The sequence below is a fragment of the Pseudorasbora parva genome, chromosome 2 (genome assembly GCF_024679245.1).
Source record: "Pseudorasbora parva isolate DD20220531a chromosome 2, ASM2467924v1, whole genome shotgun sequence".
NCBI lineage: Eukaryota > Metazoa > Chordata > Actinopteri > Cypriniformes > Gobionidae > Pseudorasbora > Pseudorasbora parva.
The window spans coordinates 24,365,305-24,386,083 of record NC_090173.1 but is presented as its reverse complement, the minus strand read 5'-3'; the positions used below and the strand labels follow the sequence as shown (position 1 = coordinate 24,386,083).

Here is a 20,779-nt window from a genome sequence, read left to right as displayed (position 1 = left end):
GAATCTACTTAAAAAAACCAAGGTAACTCGTTGCCTTAAATTTTTTAAGTAATGAAGCATTAGTTGAATAAGTGAAGTGGACTGCCTTCAATGTACTTAAGCCCATAATGGAATGGAATAGAAGATTTAAGTTGAATGTACTTATAACTGAGTTACAGTAACTGAAGATACTTAGTTTAAACAATCATCCATCTAATGGAAATTTGTATTAATATTTCAAAACTATTAATAACTGCTTTGACAACCACAGCATTAGACTCTGCATGAGATACAGGGATTCTGCCAAAACATGATGATGTTATCATCGTCAATGATTAAACAACATCACTTGATATTTTCTCTTGACTTTGTGTTCCTTCCCAAATGTGTCTCTCAAACACAAAGCAGCCAGAGAAACATTATATTATTATTATACAGTCAAGGGTCAAGAGCCCAACTAAAGCAAACACTTATCTCCATCATGGTGACTTCCAACGAAACTATTATTTTCATTAAAACAGAAATAAAGTCAGTCTGGTTAGTTATAAGTTAGTTCACATATTATTATGTTTAGTAACTTACGAATTACCGATTTTAAGATTGCACACAATGAACAAGTCTCCATCTTAATTTAAATCAGCAACAAGAAAAGGACTGCCTTTTGTAAATGTCCTCCAATCAGTGAGTTAGTTCTTGTTGCCAGACAGAACTCCTTGCATGGCCAATCACATCAAAGCAAAACCAGAGCGAGCTATTTTAATTAATTATGATTTTGAGTTCATTCAACTTGAAATCTTAAGTTTATGTATTTTGTAGGATAATAAGTTATACTAACTTATATTTTTTGAGTTTTTGGACTATAGTAATATTTAGTCAAGATTACTTGATTTGTTTAAGTAAAGACAACATTAGGGTTTACAGTGTTAAACAAATCTGGCTAGCCAGCTAAACCGGCTTCATGGTACAGGCCCCAGGGGGGCCCCAGATTTGTTTAAGCTTAGTTTGTGCCAATCCTGGTTTTTTTTAAAATTCTTAATATTTTTCAATCATGCAGGCCTAATAATCTGCAGAAGAGAGAAATTAAAGTTTCGCTGATCTCACCCTGATTCGCGTGTGATTGGCTGTTCACTGCTGATGTCATAGCTAAACTCCTGAACTCAGGATCAAAGCCTGAGTTGACAGAGCGAGCTGATGATCAGCATCAGGGGACCAACAAAGCCTGAATAGATTGGTTTGGTTTTGTCAACTCAAAACTAATCCTGTAACCCTGAGTTTGTTAAACCACCATCATAGTACAGGCCCCAGGTGCACGCGCTTCAGAGTTATGCAACATGCCTCCGCTGTCTTATTCTGTTCTATTCATGTTGTGTGGTGCAGGCGCAGGTGTATGTTGTGTGTGTGTGTCGTTACGTTGTTTGTTCTGGCGGGCGTGGTCACTCATTACCCTGATCAGCGGCAGCTGCACATCATCAGACATCATCATGTATTAGTTATGATATGTCCAGCTGTAATTGATACCGGAGGCCTGTTGCATGAAGCTATCTGAATAAACTTCGAGTTTCAGAGTAGGCTAGGCCAAGGTTTAGAGTTGACAAATCCAGATAAATCCAACCTGGTTTAGATCAAGTTCAACCGTTTCTCAAAGCTTTGTATACACTTGCTCTGTCACCTCTGGTTTAATCCAGAGTAGTTATAGCGATCAACTCTGAAGCACGTGCACATAAAGGTGTGACACGTGCAGCAAACAGCCAATCACAGTGTCTCTTCTGAAGATTGAGAGATCGTTTTGAAAATTATTATGAAAATAAATGCATTTACAAAGCAGGAATAAACACTGCTGCTGCAGCTGGTTGAGAAGGCAGCTGAAAGAATATCTGTCTATATCAATGCTGGGAATCAAAGAAATATGCCTAATATATGTTCACAAAGAGCTCACATTAATAGACGTTGTTTAAAAGAATTGATTCATATTATATTTATTTTACTATTTGTCTACTTGTCAATTAAAATAATATTTATATGAACATATTAAATGAATTCAAAGTGATTATAATTCATATAATATAAATATAATAAATAATTAGGTCCAAAAGATTTTACAATCAATCAACTGTATTTATATAACGCTTTTACAATGACGATTGTTTTAAAGCAGCTTCACAGTGTTAAACAAGACAATTTTGCAACAAAATTTGATTTGGCTGTACAGTCGTTCTGGAGAAAACAGTGATGTTATCAGCTTTTAATGTATCATGTGACATTGTTGGCAGACCAGTGTTATAGTTTATAGAATTAAATAAGACCTAATTAATTAATTGTTTTAGTTTCCCTACTAAAAAGTCATAATGGGATCATAATTTAATTTTAGTATCATAATTTTTGGATCATAATTGTAGTGTCCCCACGTTTCAACTGCTTTAATTTGAAACGATACATACAAGGAGCTTTATTGTATCTTTACTTGCTGCTGATTGGTCCAGTTTGGGTTTGCTATCTCTAACCCAGAATAAAACTTGCTCCAGAGCTGTTTAGCTGTGTAAGTTACTATGGTGATAAACACCCCTAAAAACCAATCCAGCTTATTGAGCCTGAAAAACCAGAGTTTGCTCAAACTAATTTCAAAGTACCTAACAACTGAAACCAGTTTTGTGCAATAGGCCACAGGACACAGTTGTTAAAAATTTACAAATACATTTTTACATTTTAGGATTTTTTCAAAACAAACTTTTTTTAAAGATGATTCTGAGCTTTGTTATAAAAGATATAACTGAATGCTTTTATATACCATCTTTATGCAATATGTGGGTAACATGGCCATACTTAGATTTTCCCATTCAATACAATGTATGAATACTGCATCTAATTTGCATATTATTGTGTTCTTGGTGCAACATGTAATGAAAAAAAGAAGTGTAATAAGGGGAGCAATAATTGGCAACTTAATAGGCTACGTAATATTTCATAGGAATATTGATATTTATTTATTTTCCTATTTACAGTTTGTGTCTCTAAAATGCCTGATAAACATGATTTAAGTCCCGGTGTCCTCTACAGTGTACTGTAAAAAAAAAAAAAAGAAAAAAAAGAAAAGAAAAAAAGACGAAATCCTGCCTTACAGAATATTCTGATGCGTTATTAATGAAATATGTTATTAGTGATTCGGTATTTATGAAAAATGATCCCAGCAGCGCCACGCTCAGTTGACTGTATGTATAGCGACATGTCATAGGCCCAACTGGACGTATCATTACTGAACACACTCGTTCTCTAAGGATATCGTGAATTACAGCACATTCTGAGGGTGATGATGTTCTGGGGATTATATTTCCATAATAACACATCAGAATATGAACGTTATCACCAGGGCCGGCGCTAGCTCAAATGCCGCTCTAGGCAGAGCACGATCGTGCCGCCCCCCACCTCACACTCACAATTAGGTATCCTTAAGATGCATGTACATACGAATTAATATGTTCTTTATCTATGAAATGACACTAAAATAAAAACGTGCAGGCATGTTTTCAGATTTTATTTTTCATTCTGCAACGTGAAAAAAGTACACAGTGCTACAGCTGCATATCATTTCTGTTTTATAATAGACAGTGTACAGAATAAAACTAGAGCCCTGCACGGGCCTCAAGTCTAGGCTTATTAAAATTCTCGGCCCGAGACTGGAGGCCGGGTTTTTTTTTTTTTTTTTTTTTTTTTTTTTGACATTGTTGCAGCCATTAAAATAGTTCTGTTTTGTATTTAATGTCAAAGTAGATATATTTCGTTTCGTTTCTTTATTAAGTTAATTTAGAAAAATGTTTAGAGCATTTTTTTGTTTGTTAAATTAAAGTTTTATTTTTTTTAAGTGACCAAGCGGCCAGCGGCCGACAGTGAGTTAACCGCATATTTAATCGATTTAGTCTCTCAAATCAACTCTTGGCTTGTCTTGCCTATAATAAAATCCATAGATATAAAACACTTCAAGCATCACAATGTTAGTTAATTTCGCCTACTATTACCACCACAGTAAAAGGCATTTTGACGAGCTGAGGCAGGCTGATTCTGCTCGCGGCTCTCGCAAACGGAGCTAAACAAATAAAAATAAAAAAAGAACATGCAGGTTGTCTTATAGCCTACCTTACACCTACGCAAAATGAATATAAATCCGATCTTCAATTCCCGTTGTATATGCTCATTTAACGGAGTTTACAGCAACGAAAGCATAAGATTAGATGCATTTATTCAGCAGCTCATTTCAAATTCAAAGACCACATAAGAGAGAGCGCGACCTAAGCGCACAATAATTTAGTCATTTCGCAATCAGATAAATACCTGTTATAAATAACGAATGAAGGAACCAGTTGTGAAAAGGCCATAACGCCGGGGACACACTGCAAGCGTGTCGTGAGCATCTCGGCTGCGTGGCGTGTCCGTTTTTATTTCGGCTCCCATGTTAAACGGTTAGAGCTTGCATACTGCCTACGTCGGTCCGAGCCGCGCGGAAAACGCGTGCATGCTTCAAATAGAAGATACGCCTATTTTCACGCGACACGCGAGCGTGTTGGAAGCGTTTCCAGGCGAAATATAATAGGAAAAGATGTGTGTATGCCATTTTGACACGAATACATATTAATAAAAATGACATTTTCATGTTTGAAAGTCTGTACATAAATGCAGATATAGGCCGAATTGTAATAATAAAAAACAATATAATTATCGATTTTGAAATATTAAACCAATACAAAACGAAATATTCTGTAGCCTTTTGCAGTCAATACCATGGATATGGTATGGGCCGGCTATACTGCCGGCGTTGTCTTTGCTGTATCAATAGCCAATATATTTATATTTAACATGAAGTATAGGGCTTCCCTGTACATTAATATCAGCAGACGCCCCACGGATGACACGCAACATAAACGCCACGCTTACAAGAAACGCGCGCTGCTGCTGCTGACGCGGACTCTGAACTTATGCTCTGAACACTGTGCGAGCCATATCTTGACAGTCGCGTTAGCTATTATGGTCTCCTGTTGTTTCCACCAGCAGAACATCTCTAAACATATGCAATATGCAAACATATATTTATCTCATTGGAGGTTTCGATTTTTTTCTTGACTGATACACACAAACACACATTCACATAATAGCCTACATTTCAGAAGCGTGCTCGTCGGGCTTTCGCAGCGGCAAAGGGCTTTGATTGCGTCCTCGAGTTTAACTTTTTCAGCTAGTTCGTGCTCAATTGCAATTGTTGCTAGTCCATTGAGTCTGTCTTGTGTCATTGTACGTCGGAGATAATTTTTAATCAGTTTAAGCTTTGAGAAACTGAGCTCACAGTGACGGGGAGAGTGAGAAGCACTCTCAATGCTATACAAACATTGGGAAAAATCAACACAATCTTATGGTCATGCGTATAAATACTAAGAGTGTAAAATCTTTTTTGCGTGCATATGATACGCACTTTATGCGTATGTATAATACGCCATAACCCTAATAATACGGTTCATATAATACGCCATAAAGTGCGTATCATATGCACGCGAAAAACCACGTAGCCTACCATATGCATGCCAAAACTCATTTTGGCGTATACATTCCACGAGATTGCAAACTATTTATAGGCTATGCATTTTCGTGAGATCGGGCTCAGAAAAATGTATTCCATCCCTTTTTCACAGATGAATTTAAGCGCATCCAGTGGTTTAGATCCAGCAACCAGGCGTCTACCCAAAGCAGTCAGCTCTTCAAACTATTTATGCCTATCAACATCCCGTGAGTCTCCATGAGTCAGGGCCTTTTCCAGTCTTAAGCAATCCTGAAGAACTATTGTAGGCTATTCTCCTTTTCTTTGAGAGATGTGATGTCATATAAAAACCCAAATACGCGCCCATGGTCTCGAAGCAGCGAAAAGCGCTCTTCCACGGAACGGATGGCACAGTCGAGCGTATTTTGCACGCATATACTAATCGATGCCGCTCTAAGTGAGGTGGGGGCGCGGCCGGGCGGAAATTTTTATTTTTAAATTTATACTAATGGAGTGGGAAAAAATGTTGTTGATATAAGTGCCATAATTGTAACCTACCTAATGTAAAACTAACAAATACATATTTTTTTTAATTCTCTCTCTTGCCGCCCTGGCTGAGCCGCCGCCCTAGGCGGCTGCCTAGTTCGCCTATAGGCACGCGCCGGCCCTGGTTATCACCTCACATCCGTTCTGTTTCAGTGTCAAAGCTTGTATTTAAAATCCCCTCAAGAACGCGTTTGCTCATATTACTGCCACTCAGGTAATAAGACAATCATTCCATCATTATCAGCTAAAACTACAGTTCAAATAGGCCTACTCATTATAATGTGTTCACGACACAACTCGTGTCGGGACGCGGGAGATCAATGACTTTATATTTCAGAATCCTGACTTTATAACTCGCAATTGCGATTTTATATCTCAGAGTCCTGACTTTATAACTCGCAATTGCGACTTTAGCCTATATCTCAGAATTCTGACTTTAACTCGCAATTGTGAGGAAAAAAAAGTCAGAATTCGGAGATATAAAGTCGCAATTACTTTTAAAAAATTTTTTATTTAGTGGCGGAAACGGGCTTCCATAGAAACGGACTTCGATCCATACTGAATGTAAAGGACATCCTCCTGACTCAAAACTGTGACGTGTGTGATGTCACAGAAACTCACTAAAATATAATGTCGACTACAGTAGACAAAAGTGGGTCCCAGGATGATAAAAAAAAGTTAACTGCCACTTTTGTTTATCACTAACAATTTTGACTTTTTTTCTCAGAATTGTGAGATGTAATTTATAATGACTTAAATTAAATAATCAAAATTTCAGTACAAGGAAATAGTGACTTTGGAATAATCATGTGGGCAGTCCCTCTTACGTTTAATGGCATGCCATCTCAGGGCTAAGGGCTTGTTTTCATTATTTCAGGTTTGTCTAGATCACTGAGCAAGCCGTCATCAGCAATATAAAAAGCCATTTAGATAGAAACAGAAACAGTAATAATATTAATTAAAGTAATTATTTTACACAACAATGAAAGAGGCAAGTCAGTAAAAAAATAACAGACAGATTTTTGTATGTTTTTGACTCAGCTGTTTCATTCTTTTTGCCCTAGTGAACTTTTTTAAACACAACCCAAATATGTTATTTGCATGAATATATATTACCATTTCTAAAGTCTCGTGTCAGTAAGATTTTTTGTTTTACTACTAAACTGATCAAAAGTGACAGTAAAGACATTTTGAATGTTACAGAAAAATTCTAAATAACTTTTATCTTTTTATTAATTGAAAAATAATGGTTCCCCCCCAAAATATTAAGCAACACAAATTTTTCCAACATTGATAATAGTTTCTTAAGCACCAAATCATCATATTAGAATGATTTCTGAAGGATCATGGTAAGACCTCAGTAAAAAAAAAAAAAAAATCAGCATTGGAATAAATTACATTTAAAGATATATTAAAATTGTAATACATTTTACAATAGGCCTATTACTTTTATTTATTTTTTGATCAGATAAATTGAGCTTTTGTGAAGAGAGGTTAGTGTAGGCTAAATGTGTCTTTTTGTTTCATACAGCAAATCATAATTAATTAAAATAAAAGGGAAGGTGACTAAGAAGACTTACTTGTTGACTGTATTTTATATTTAATGTGTTTATTAAGAGTAAGAGGCAGACAGAAAGAAATAAAGATCAGCAAGTAAAGAAAATGTAAGACTTTTTTGAACATATTGTAGGCCTAGATTATATAATGTAGCATGCTTAGTCTGTTCTTTTGGTCCTATTGTAAGCGACATCAAAATTAGATACACTTGAAATAATGTAATGTGTTATCTGAAAGGTGGTCAGTGAGTAATCTACAAAAGTATGGTGACAAGGCAAGGGCGTGTACTGTATATAATAAATGACAAGCCAGAGACTCGCGTGGTGGGGGCTGAGAACGCTTAGCTAATAAACGTGACAATACGGGCATACATGATTGACATTTCTTCTTATAGAGCAGAGCAAACAGCAGTCGAACCAGATCATAAGTATGAAGTTTTACACACCTTTGATTGTTGTTGGAACCATACTTCTCAACATAGCAGGTAAGACCTTAGTATAATTTAATAATGTTTAATAATGACAATTGAATTCTGTTGCTAAGGATCTCTGTAACGTAGGCCTACACACACACACACACACACACCTTAAATGTATAGCCTATTTTGCCATGAGCTTAAACACCTATTGATCTAAAGGCTTGCTTAAATGTTTGAGATGTTTGTGGAAATAAAATATGCATTTTACTTTTCATAGGATTTTCTTTACAAATGTAAAAATTTATTTAGGCCTATAGGCTATACTAATTTAATGAATGAGTTTAATGAACTCATTACATTTTTAAAAGCACCTCATTAAGTTGTTTGAGTAATGAACTGAATATTGATTAAGAGTTAATATCCCAGTTCTCTCTCGAACGTAGATGTAGCCCACTCTTTAACTTGATGCTTTATTTTTGACTCGACAGAAAGTAGGCATAGTTTGCACCGAGCCAGCTGTTTGTGAATTAAAATGTACAAAGCTCACTAAACGTCATGGTTCATAAAAATACATTAGTAGCCCACAGTAAAAACTGTTCAAAATTTGGATTTCGTTAGCTTGGATTTGAATAAAAAAAGAACCTCTTGTGCAATGTAGCTAAATTTCCATTGAAGTGTTACCCGACTAGCAACCACTGACTCAAACAACAACTTAACTTCTTAGTCATTATTAGACATTATTAGTCTTAACTTAATAATGCATGTCAAGTCAATTTGAGTAACTCATAAGTAGCCTAGTGTTATTTGGGGATACACAAAAATGTTGTCATTTTTTTCTCTACTATGTAAAAGGTTACCTTGTTTCAAAATGCTGTAGCCTAATTTTTGATCACTTTATTGCATCACCACAGTTTAGAGGAGCTTCACCAAAAAAGTTATTTTCCTTCTTACTTATTTCCCTCTTGAGATATTAGATTTCACATTACACTGTGGAATTTCCCTTGAGTACATTTTTACTTTTTTTATTTTTATTTTATCAGTAGTTTTTCAGCATAAAAATGTCCAATTGCAGCCTCATTTTTTAATTAAAAAAACATAAAATGTTTTTTTTAATTAAACAGTACCAACCTTTTGACGATTGATTGTGGAATGGCTATATTTGTCTAAAATCTATTAACTATTATAGTATTATTAAAGCATAATTATTTAGAATGTTCATAAGTTAGGTTCAAAAGCTCACCCACACACATATCGCTACACGCTACTTAACAACAACATACCTAAACCATATAGCACAAAAATACAAAAATCTGTTTTAAAGATGCACTATGAAACTTTTCCATCAGCTAGAGGGTGACTATTTAAAATAAAGGCGTTGATGACGCCAAGTTTGAGCGCAGAATCCTAGGGCATGTGGTCTTCACCTCACAGCCGGTGGAAAAGAATCGGGATAGGACTCGGGCAGAAATCATGTTCATGGATGCGGTTATTAACATTACTGTAGTATGAAGCAGAGCAGGACCGAGTGTTGTGGAGCTGAGCAAGGCCGCTGGAGCGATTGTTAATGAGAAAAACGCAACACACGCCTCAGGAGCAGTGGAACTTTTATTATACCATATTCGCCGGTGCCATTTCTGCTTTTCCGGTCATGAGAATGAGGTAACGCAGCTCTGTTTATCACATCTGAGTATGTGGAAAATGATGTTATGACGTTACTCTGTGCGTTCGCCCGGCGGCTGACACTTGAAGCATTTCTGCAAAACCAGTTAAACTATAAACAGAAGTTAACATATGATGCAATTGACAGATGAGTCCCTCAGACCCTCGGTCCCTCATGATTTCCAAATAGCTGGAAACATTTGGGATATTGTAAGCACTCGACTTAAATAAATATATAACACTGGCCTAGTGGTTTTTGGATATTTTACTGAATTGTTTTTAAAGGTAGCTGTAAGACCTGTTTCCAGCACTACTTGCTGCACACATAAACAATGAGTAAGCAATTTGTATTTATCTCAGCATCTATGTTTACACCATATTCAAACGATTCATGTAGCATTACAGTTGAGAGTAGAGTTCAGTGCCAAGTTATTTTGCCACGTAGTAAAAAACAATTGAAAATGCATTACAAAGAAAAACCTTTAACAATAAGGCTGTTGCTTATAGCATGATACCCCATTTATCTCAACAAATCCAGTTATACTTTCATGTCATGACAATTAATTATTTTAACGACATGGCTATAGGCCATGTGGAACATCTTGACTCATGGCAATTTTATGTGCCAAAACATTTATGAAAGGGTTGCAGGTAACACAAACCAAATTGTCAGTTTTGTTGGTGTTTATCTGAATATTTGGTCTCTGTCTTCCTAGGTTTTCGCTGCCAGTTAGATGGTAAGTTAATGACCATAAAACTCTTGTTTCACATATACGTATTTTTATAGGGCATTTGAATAGAGGATTCCCTCATTTTCTTCCCTATATTCAGTATGTGGTCAAGCTCCCCTCAACAACAAGATTGTTGGAGGACAGGATGCAAAGGCAGGGTCCTGGCCGTGGCAAGTCAGCATTCAAAGTGCCAGGCATTTTTGTGGCGGGAGTCTAATCAATAAAGACTGGGTTTTGTCTGCAGCTCACTGCTTCCAAAGGTAAAGTTTAAAGATTAAAGGATTAGTTCGCCCAAAAATGAAAATGTGGTCATCAAGTATACTCACTCTCATGTTGTTCCAAACCCACAAGACTTTTGTTCACAAGAAATTTGAGAGATTGCGTGCAACCAACCATGCTTGAGCTTCCGTTTACTGAATCTGAGCGCTCTATGCAAGTTTGCAGATTAATATTGACATGAATAAAAGCCTAAATTAAATCTGTTTATCATATAAAGTGATCTTGTCTCTTTATGAACATCTTGAAGCTTCAGAGTATTGGGCGAATAGGCTTTCAAGACAGAAATCTCTCAGATTTCATAAAACATTTCTTCATTTGTGTTTTGAAGATGAGTCTTGTAACAACAGAATTTTGATTGTTGGGTAAACTTACCTTTTAAGTACAACTCAAGATGCAATTATAAATTGATCACAGTGGAATTAAAACGGACTTTACTTATTTACAGCACCTCCATAGGTACCATTACGATCTACCTGGGACTTCAGAGCCAGTCGGGATCAAACCCTTTTATGGAAATTAGGACAGCAAGATTCATTAACCATCCTAATTATAACAATCCTAGCAATGACAATGACATAGCACTGCTCCGGCTCTCTTCCTCTGTGACTTTCTCTGATTATATTAAGCCAGTCTGTCTGGCGGCAGCCGGAAGTACATTTGCTGCAGGTACAAAGAGCTGGGTCACTGGATGGGGCCTGTTACAATCTGGAGGTGAGTGAATATTTACTTGCAAATACCGTAAAGCTCAGCAATTCACTGTAAATGGCTATTAAATGACATTAAAATTGTCCTCTTGTCCATGTCACAGACACCCAGATTCCTAACATACTGCAGGAGGTGCAGATACCTATTGTGGGCAACAGTGACTGTAATAAGGCTTATGGAGGTAGCATCACAAGCAATATGCTTTGTGCTGGATTGTTAAATCAAGGAGGGAAAGATTCATGTCAGGTAACTCATCAGCCATTCATTTGAACCCATTTTGATTTACAACTGACCAAATTTTTTTTTTTACCCAAACCCAAACATTACAACTCACAATATGTCACTCCCGCATGTAAAATAGATATTTTAAAGTCATTGATATGAATCCAATTAGGCAACATGTGTTGGACATACTACAGACAGAGTTCTACCAGTGTCAATTGAATCATTTCACTGCTATTCAAAACTACTATCTTGGCCTTATGTGATAGTAAGCGGAATCTCCACAGAAGCAGCAAATCATCCAGGCCATTTTCGCCTACTGTTGGTCAAATAGACTAGATTCAAATATACTCCTCTTTTGCCATTTTATATATGGAAGTAGGCATATTCGGATGCAGCACCTGTCTCATAATCTAGCACAGTTTTATCATTGTTAGAATATAAAATGTCTAACCTTTAACCCTGAATACCCGGTGGGAAAAAAACATTATCAGCAACACTTTAAAACCAATTCCGCTGTAAAAACGCCGATTTAGCAAATGGTTAAACTTTAATTGTAGCCTGCATTGGCAGGTTTGTTACCACGTATAAAACTTTTTTTCACAAGCCAAGTCAGCATTGAACGGAATTTGCGATTGAAGTTTTTCAAGTTTTTTCTTGAAGCGGCTTCTTCAAACAAGATAAAATGTAGGGTGGGACTTGGATGGTTGTGGTTTGCTTTTGCTGTGACGTGAGTGAACTGCCTCACCAGTAAACATGTCATCATCTCAAGAAAAGAAGAGATGTTTCCGCAAACCAGACGGGAAGTTATTTTGATTAAAGATTACAAGGGCACATAAATAAAAGCAGCACAGATAAATAATTTATAATAAACACAATATTCCATATAAATAAGATTTGTGACTTCAGTTAACTATATATTTTAAGATATAAATGTTAAATGTTTATCTATGCAGGGAGACTCTGGAGGTCCAATGGTCAGTAAGAACGGCTCCCAGTGGATTCAGTCTGGCGTTGTGAGTTTTGGTGTAGGATGTGCTGATCCCAAATATCCTGGTGTGTACGCCCGAGTGTCTCGGTACCAGGACTGGATCAACTCTAACATAGACAGCAACCAGCCTGGATTTGTTGAATTCAATTCCAGTGGATTTAGAAGCTCACCCAACCTGCTTTTATTGTCCATTCCTCTCACATTCTCCATTATTCCTTTCATCTGCTCCCTAAATCTCTCTTAAAAGACTATTTGAATGACAATACTCAGGGCAATTGTTCTGTAGTAGACCTACAAGTTTTTCTAGGTGAAGAGAGCAGGTATTGTTATATTGTCATTTATTCTTCTTTTTATTATGATATACTATTCTTGGAAAGGTAGCCTACTCTGATTATTGAGTTTTTCCACATTAAAAGATTGTGCACTGATGAAGTTCAGCAAGCATATGCAATCTGAATGTTTGAATAATGAGGGTGCAGTTTATGAAATTTCGCCTAAATATGAGACAAATGCTAATTCTTTGAATTATAATGCATAGATAATTATTTTCCTTACTTTGGGTCAGAAATGATACTTAGAGACTATATGCTGAATGAATATGAACTGTCTGTAGTTTATTGCAAATACACTAGACACTTTTGGATTACAATTTATATTTACAATAACACTCATTCTGTCTGAATATCTGTCATTGAAACGTGTGCTTTGGAATGTTTTCAGGGATATTGTTTTTTGAAAATGAAAAGATCATTATCATGTTGTGGTCATAGTTTAACAAATCTATAGACGTCCATTTCTGCCACTTGATTTCTTGAGTTCCTCACCTGCCTGTAGGTCTCTAGTGAATGTTTGATTAGGGTTGGAACTAAACTCTCCAGGACCGAGTTTGCCCATCCCTGCTCTATGCCCTTCTAGACTTTACTCATCCTCTAGTTGTTCTGGAGTTTCTTTCTTCTGCTGAACATAAAATATGATATTTTAAAGAATTTTCCAGTCATTTGATGGACCGTCATGTGATGGACCCTACTGACTTCCATAGGAAAAATAATCGGCTACTGTAAGTCAATGGTAGTCAACTGTTTGGTTACCAATATTCTTCAAAATATCTTCTTTTGCGTTCAGCAGAAGGTAGAAACTCATACAGGTTTGAAACAGCTGAAGGGCGAGTAAATGATGACAAAATGTAACATTTTGGGTGAGCCCTTTACCAGTGCTATTTGGTCAGGGCCAATGATTTCCTGAAAATGCCATCTAGCGACATAATACACACAATATACTCAATGTGTGTACACTCAAACATGTAAGATTTGTTCTGATGAACACAAAGTAAGATATTTTGAAGAATGTCAGCACCATTGATAAATAAATACTATGGAAGTCAATAGGCATTAGCAACTGATTTACAAATATTCTTCAAAATATCTTTCTATGTGTTCAGCAGAGCAAATGAATACATATTGGGAACATGAGGATGAGTAAATGATTACAGAATTACTATTTTTGGATGACCTATATCCCAAATGCATAAAAATAAGCAATAAGTAATTATGTAACAAAGTGGCATTCTGGAACACAAATTAGAAGCAATTATAGAAGTATGCAGGATGAGCGGGGTGTGTACTAAACAAAAAGGTGTGTCAGAGGTAAATAAACGTAGGGTCCCAGTGAATGTGGTAATTCCTGCTTTATGCGTCATTAGACACTTCTCAGTACAGCAAACAGACAAGTATAACAATGAGTCAAGCTGTGTGTGTTGCAGCGGCCATACTTCTCAACATAGTAGGTAAGTCATAAATCGTAAATAAAAGGCCTTAAAATAACAGTTATCTTAAAATAACCTTGTTTAATTGTAATTTTGTTTTACAGAAAAATTTAAATATAAATTATAAATTATAAAAATAAAAATTGTATTTATATAAAATATAAATTTCCTTGCAACAACTAAAATTAATACCTCAAACAAATGTTACCTCTTTCCTAAAAACTAAAGCAATAACAATAAAAATATTTAAAGTAAATGGAATTATACAGACAGACAAATTATTTTTTCTTAGGATAATGAATTGTTTTTAATATCTACATGTATTTGATATTATATTATTAAACATAAGCGATATCATTTCTGAGGACGTTATTTCTTTGTTTGTATCTAAGTGAAAAGAGTTCATGCAAATTGAAAGATGTCATCGTTAAATGCATTTTGTGCTAAAGAAGTGATGAATAATACACAGTTTATCCCATATTGACTGCTGTTGTGAGTTGACAAGTTTAAAAAGTTGACAGTTGACTAAGTTAATTTGACAAAAGAAAAAAGTTGATAAGTCATGAAAATAATTTCTTTACAGTGCTGGTGTGTTCCTAAAGGAATAGTTTAATTCATGAGAGTTCATGAGAACATTAGCGATCTGCTCAATTTAAGAACAAATGAAAGATTTTTGAGTCAGATCTTTTTTAATAAAGCACTTTATAAAGTTCACAAAACTGGTCCGAGTAACCAGTTAATAATTATAAATGTCATGCAGGTTGAATTTGACAATACTGAAAGAAAAGGAAACTATTGGCTACTCAAACAACCAGTTTATCAGCTCATTATCTGCAAATCTCTGTGCAAACCAGTTCTGACTGAAATACCATCATTGTTAAGAAATGACACAGACACAGATAGTTCACCCAAAAAAAGAAAATCCTGCCATCATTTACTCACCCTCATGTTGTTCCAAACCTGTATGAGTTTCTTTGTTCTGCTGAACACAAAAGAAGATATTTTGAAGAATGTTTGTAACCAAGCAGCGAGAACAACCGTTCACTACTATAAGGGGGAAATAAATGGTATAGAGTGAATGGTTGTTCTCTCTCCTTGGTTACAAACATTCTTCAAAATATCTTATTTTGTGTTCAGCAGAACAAAGAAAGGTTTGGAACAACTTGAGGGTGAGTAAATGATGACAGGATTTTGACAGGAGATTAGGTGAACTATCCCTTTAACTACTGACATTTGAATAAATCAATTGATATAATGCACTTACTGTTTAGATACCCGTTTTTACATTGTATTTTGTTTTTTTAAATGAGCTGCATGTAATTACATTTGTTATTCATTTTTCTAGTAACATTTATAATTACCCTGTTGACCCTTTCCTTACCCTTAAACTGACCCATCCCACCGCACCTGTCCCTAACTTTACCCTTAAACTGACCCATCCCACCACACCTGTCCCTAACTTTACCCTTAAACTTACCCATCCCACCACACCTGTCCCTAACTTTACCCTTAAACTGACCCATCCCAACACACCTGTCCCTAACTTTACCCTTAAACTGACCCATCCCACCACACCTGTCCCTAACTTTATCCTTAAACTGACCCATCCCACCGCACCTGTCCCTAACTTTACCCTTAAACTGACCCATCCCACCGCACCTGTCCCTAACTTTACCCTTAAACTGACCCATCCCACCACACCTGTCCCTAACTTTACCCTTAAAGGGGTACTTCAGCGCTGGGAAGATGAATCTGTATTTAAACTGGGTCATCGATGCAGTAGAAATGTGAAATTATTTTTGAATTTGGTGCTTTCTAGACCGAGAAAAGACCGAAAATGTATTTTTGTCCCATGGGGATTAAAGACTACAATTCCCAGAATGCTTCGCTGCCCTGTGAGGCCATTCCCAACGCCACCAACTTTATTAATGTGACTGAGTTAGAGAAGACACTACATTAAAAACTGAACGTGTCTGTTCAATATAAAGATTGAGTCTCCGCGCGAGTATCACAGCACTGAGCACTAACTGCAGGAGTGATGAGAGCTGAGGTAATCGCGACTACACTCGCGGCATACATTCACAACGCAAGTTCAGTCTGGCGCGTTTCAGTTCATGCCTTTGCAAGCTTAACTTTCATAGAAATGAATTTGAGAAGTTAAAAGACTTACATTGCTCACCATAGCTCTGTTTAAATGATCCTGTAGCTGCAACCTAAACTCTCTCTGCAAGCTGAGTGTTATCTCCCATCCCCCATGCGCGGATTCAAAACATGCGGAAATGGCTCCCTCTGCTGGCTGTAGTCTTTAGCCTCTGGGTAAACATTCCTCCTATGATGCAAAAATCGTCAATTTGCATCATAGGAGGAATTTTTCCAGAAATAAAATGCATACATCTCTCGTCTCAGGGAGATATGAGGGGGGAAAGCACAATAATTTGAATATACCCCAGGGTTTCTACTGATACAAAGCCATATGCTAATCGCTGAAGTAACCCTTTAAACTGACCCATCCCACCACACCTGTCCCTAACTTTACCCTTAAACTGACCCATCCCAACACACCTGTCCCTAACTTTACCCTTAAACTGACCCATCCCACCACACCTGTCCCTAACTTTACCCCTAAACTGACCCATCCCACCACACCTGTCCCTAACTTTACCCTTAAACTGACCCATCCCAACACACCTGTCCCTAACTTTACCCTTAAACTGACCCATCCCACCACACCTGTCCCTAACTTTACCCCTAAACTGACCCATCCCACCACACCTGTCCCTAACTTTACCCTTAAACTGACCCATCCCACCACACCTGTCCCTAACTTTACCCTTAAACTGACCCATCCCACCACACCTGTCCCTAACTTTACCCTTAAACTGACCCATCCCACCGCACCTGTCCCTAACTTTACCCTTAAACTGACCCATCCCACCGCACCTGTCCCAAACTTTACCCTTAAACTGACCCATCCCACCACACCTGTCCCTAACTTTACCCTTAAACTGACCCATCCCACCACACCTGTCCCTAACTTTACCCTTAAACTGACCCATCCCACCACACCTGTCCCTAACTTTACCCTTAAACTGACCGATCCCACCACACCTGTCCCTAACTTTACCCTTAAACTGACCCATCCCACCACACCTGTCCCTAACTTTACCCTTAAACTGACCCATCCCACCACACCTGTCTCTAACTTTACCCCTAAACTGACCCATCCCACCACACCTGTCCCTAACTTTACCCTTAAACTGACCCATCCCACCACACCTGTCCCTAACTTTACCCTTAAACCTAACCATCCCAGCACACCTGTCCCTAACTTTACCCTTAAACTGACCCATCCCACCACATCTGTCCCTAACTTTACCCTTAAACTTACCCATCCCACCACACCTGTCCCTAACTTTACCCTTAAACTGACCCATCCCACCACACCTGTCCCTAACTTTACCCTTAAACTGACCCATCCCACCACCTCTGTCCCTAACTTTACCTGTATCCCACCTCAATATCAGCAAGTGTTTTGCAATACAATATGAACATGATAAGTAGGCTACATTGTACTTTATTTTGATGTAAGTACATATTAAGGCCCACCTAATATGGGATCAAAATACTAATTTTGAGTCTCAAATCTGTTTAGAAACTCTAAATATTTGTTATCATTTCTTTGTTTTTTTTTCCCATTATAGGCTCACTTTGCCAGTTAGATGGTAAGGTTCTACACTCTTGATGACATGTTTATACACACACACACACACACACACACACACACACACACACACACACACACACACACACAGACACACACACACACACACACACACACACACACACACACACACACACACACACACACACACACACACACACACACACACACACACACACACACACACACACACACAGTACATATACACTGACCAGGCTTAACATTATGCCAACACACCCCTGAGCCGTCGAGACATTGACTCCATTAGAACCCAGAAGGTCAGCATCAGATCCTTTAAGTCCTGTAATTTGCAAGATGGGGCATCCACGGATCTGACTTGTTTGTTCAGCACATCCCACAGATGCTCGATTGGATTGAGATCTGGGGAATTTGGAGGCCAAGTTAACACCTCAAACTCAGTCTGCGGCTATGCAGCCCTATATGCAAAAACTGCAATGTACTGTGTATTCTTACACCTTTCTATCAGAACCAGCATTGATATCTTGAGCTACAGTAGCTCGTCTGTTTGATCGGACCACACGGGTCAGCTTTCGCTCCCCGCGTGAATCAATGGGCCTTGGCCGCCCATGACCCTGTCGCCAGTTCACGGCTGTTCCTTTCTTGGACCACTTTTGACAGATGCTGTCTACTGCAGACTGGGAACACCTGACAAGAGCTGCAGTTTTTGAGATGCTCTGACCCAGTCGTCTAGACATCACAATTTGGCCCTTGTCAAAATCGTTGTAAAAAATTACGTTGTCGTTATTAAATAGGCATATATATATTAGTAAATAAATTGAACCACTTTTAATTTGATTTCGGGTGATTTAACTCCAACTATCTTCTTTCTTCAGTGTGTGGTCAAGCCCCCCGCAACACCAAGATTGTTGGAGGAGCAAATGCAGTTGCAGGGTCTTGGCCCTGGCAGGCAAGCCTCCGTCGTGTTCCATCTGGAAGTCATTTTTGTGGGGGGAGTCTAATCAATAAAGAATGGGTTTTGTCTGCAGCTCACTGCGTACGGTATGAAGTTATATAGAATATCACACTGCATATGTAGATAGACAGAGGAATTAAAACTGACATATATTTTTCTAGTTCCACCACCGAATCTGATGTAAAAATCTACCTGGGACTCCAGTTCCTATCAGGCTCAAACCCTTTTGAGATCTCCAGGGCAGTTACTCAGATCATCCCCCATCCCAGCTATAGCCCAACTGGCCAGAACAATGACATAGCACTGCTCAAGCTCTCCACTTCTGTGACGTTCAATGATTATATTAAGCCAGTTTGTCTGGCGGCTACTGGTAGTGTATTTGGTGGTGGTACTAAGAGCTGGGTCACTGGATGGGGCAAGCTCCATTTTGAAGGTGAGTTCCAATATGTCAACAATGCAAAATTTGGAATAGGCCTAATGTGTGACAAGAAAATGTCCATTGATTTATGTTGTAGACACCTCTATTCCAAACACACTGCAAGAGGTGCAGATACCAATTGTGAACAACAGTGTTTGTAATACAGCCTATGGAGGCATCATTACAAACAACATGCTGTGCGCTGGAGTAAATGAGGGTGGGAAAGATTCATGTCAGGTATATACGTTTCATGTAAGATATCACTCACTGTCTTCACTGTCTGAAGCAATATTAACATTATGTGTTTGTCAATACAGGGAGACTCTGGAGGTCCAATGGTCAGTAAGAATAGCTCTCAGTGGATTCAGTCTGGCGTTGTGAGTTTTGGTCGAGACTGTGCACAACCCAATTTTCCTGGCGTTTACACAAGAGTGTCTCAATACCAGTCCTGGATCAGCTCTCAGATAAGCAGCGACCAGCCTGGATTTGTCTTATTCAGTTCCCTTGAATCCAGCTCAGGCTCACCCAGTCACCTCTTTTTTCCTCTTTTTTTCACCTTTTCCCCCATCATTCCTCTGATTTTCTCCTATCTGTTTTCTTAAAGACTTTTTAAGAACTGACTGGTTTTAGCTTAAGCATAAACTACTGTATATACAGTACATTGTAAAAGTTTAGGGTTAGTAAAATATTTGTTTATTCATCACTGAATCCTGAAAAAAAGTAAAAGTTTTCCACAAAAATTCTCATTTTAATGTGTATTTGATCAAATAAATGCAGCCTTGTTGAGACTTTTTAAAGTTTTTATAAAACTTCATCAAAGTAGTCCATATGTGACATCAGTGGGTTAATTAGAATCTCTGGAAGCATCGGAAATACATTTTGCTCCAAAAATAACAAAAAGTATGACTTTATTCAGCATTGTCTTCTCTTCCGTGTTTGTTTTCAATCCTCAAATAAAGATTTGAATGGTCATGAATCAGCATATCGATTAATGATTCGGATCACGTGTCAAACTGCCAAACTGCTGAAGTCATGTGACATTGGCGATCCGAATCATGAATCAATCCGCTGATTCACAATCATTCGAATCTTTATTTGAGAATTGAAAACAAACCCGGAAGAGAATAAAATGCTGAATAAAGTCGTATAAATGCTGAATAAAGTCGTAGTTTTTGTTATTTTTGGAGCAAAATGTATTTTCAGTGCTTCAAAAGATTCGTATTAAAGGAACTGTATAAGAAATGCATTTCAGTTAATCATAAAATGGCCATGATATGTCACTAGACATTTCGAAATCATGTTAATTTCAAATACTTATATCACTGACAACACAGTAGTC

At 37.5% G+C, this 20,779-nt stretch overlaps 1 protein-coding gene across 1 annotated transcript; it reads left to right on the top strand.

Moving 5' to 3' along the window:
- Positions 1–7,944: 7,944 nt before the first annotated feature.
- On the top strand, positions 7,945–20,408 carry LOC137048842 (transmembrane protease serine 9-like). The gene is made up of 11 exons (XM_067427155.1): positions 7,945–8,084; positions 10,394–10,414; positions 10,509–10,668; positions 11,133–11,398; positions 11,496–11,638; positions 12,571–12,844; positions 18,069–18,089; positions 18,943–19,108; positions 19,184–19,455; positions 19,538–19,677; positions 19,758–20,408. Exons 1-11 carry the CDS (start codon positions 8,030–8,032, stop codon positions 20,040–20,042), a joined length of 1,803 nt encoding a protein of 600 aa, XP_067283256.1. The 5' UTR covers positions 7,945–8,029; the 3' UTR covers positions 20,043–20,408.
- The last annotated feature ends 371 nt before the right edge of the window (positions 20,409–20,779 follow it).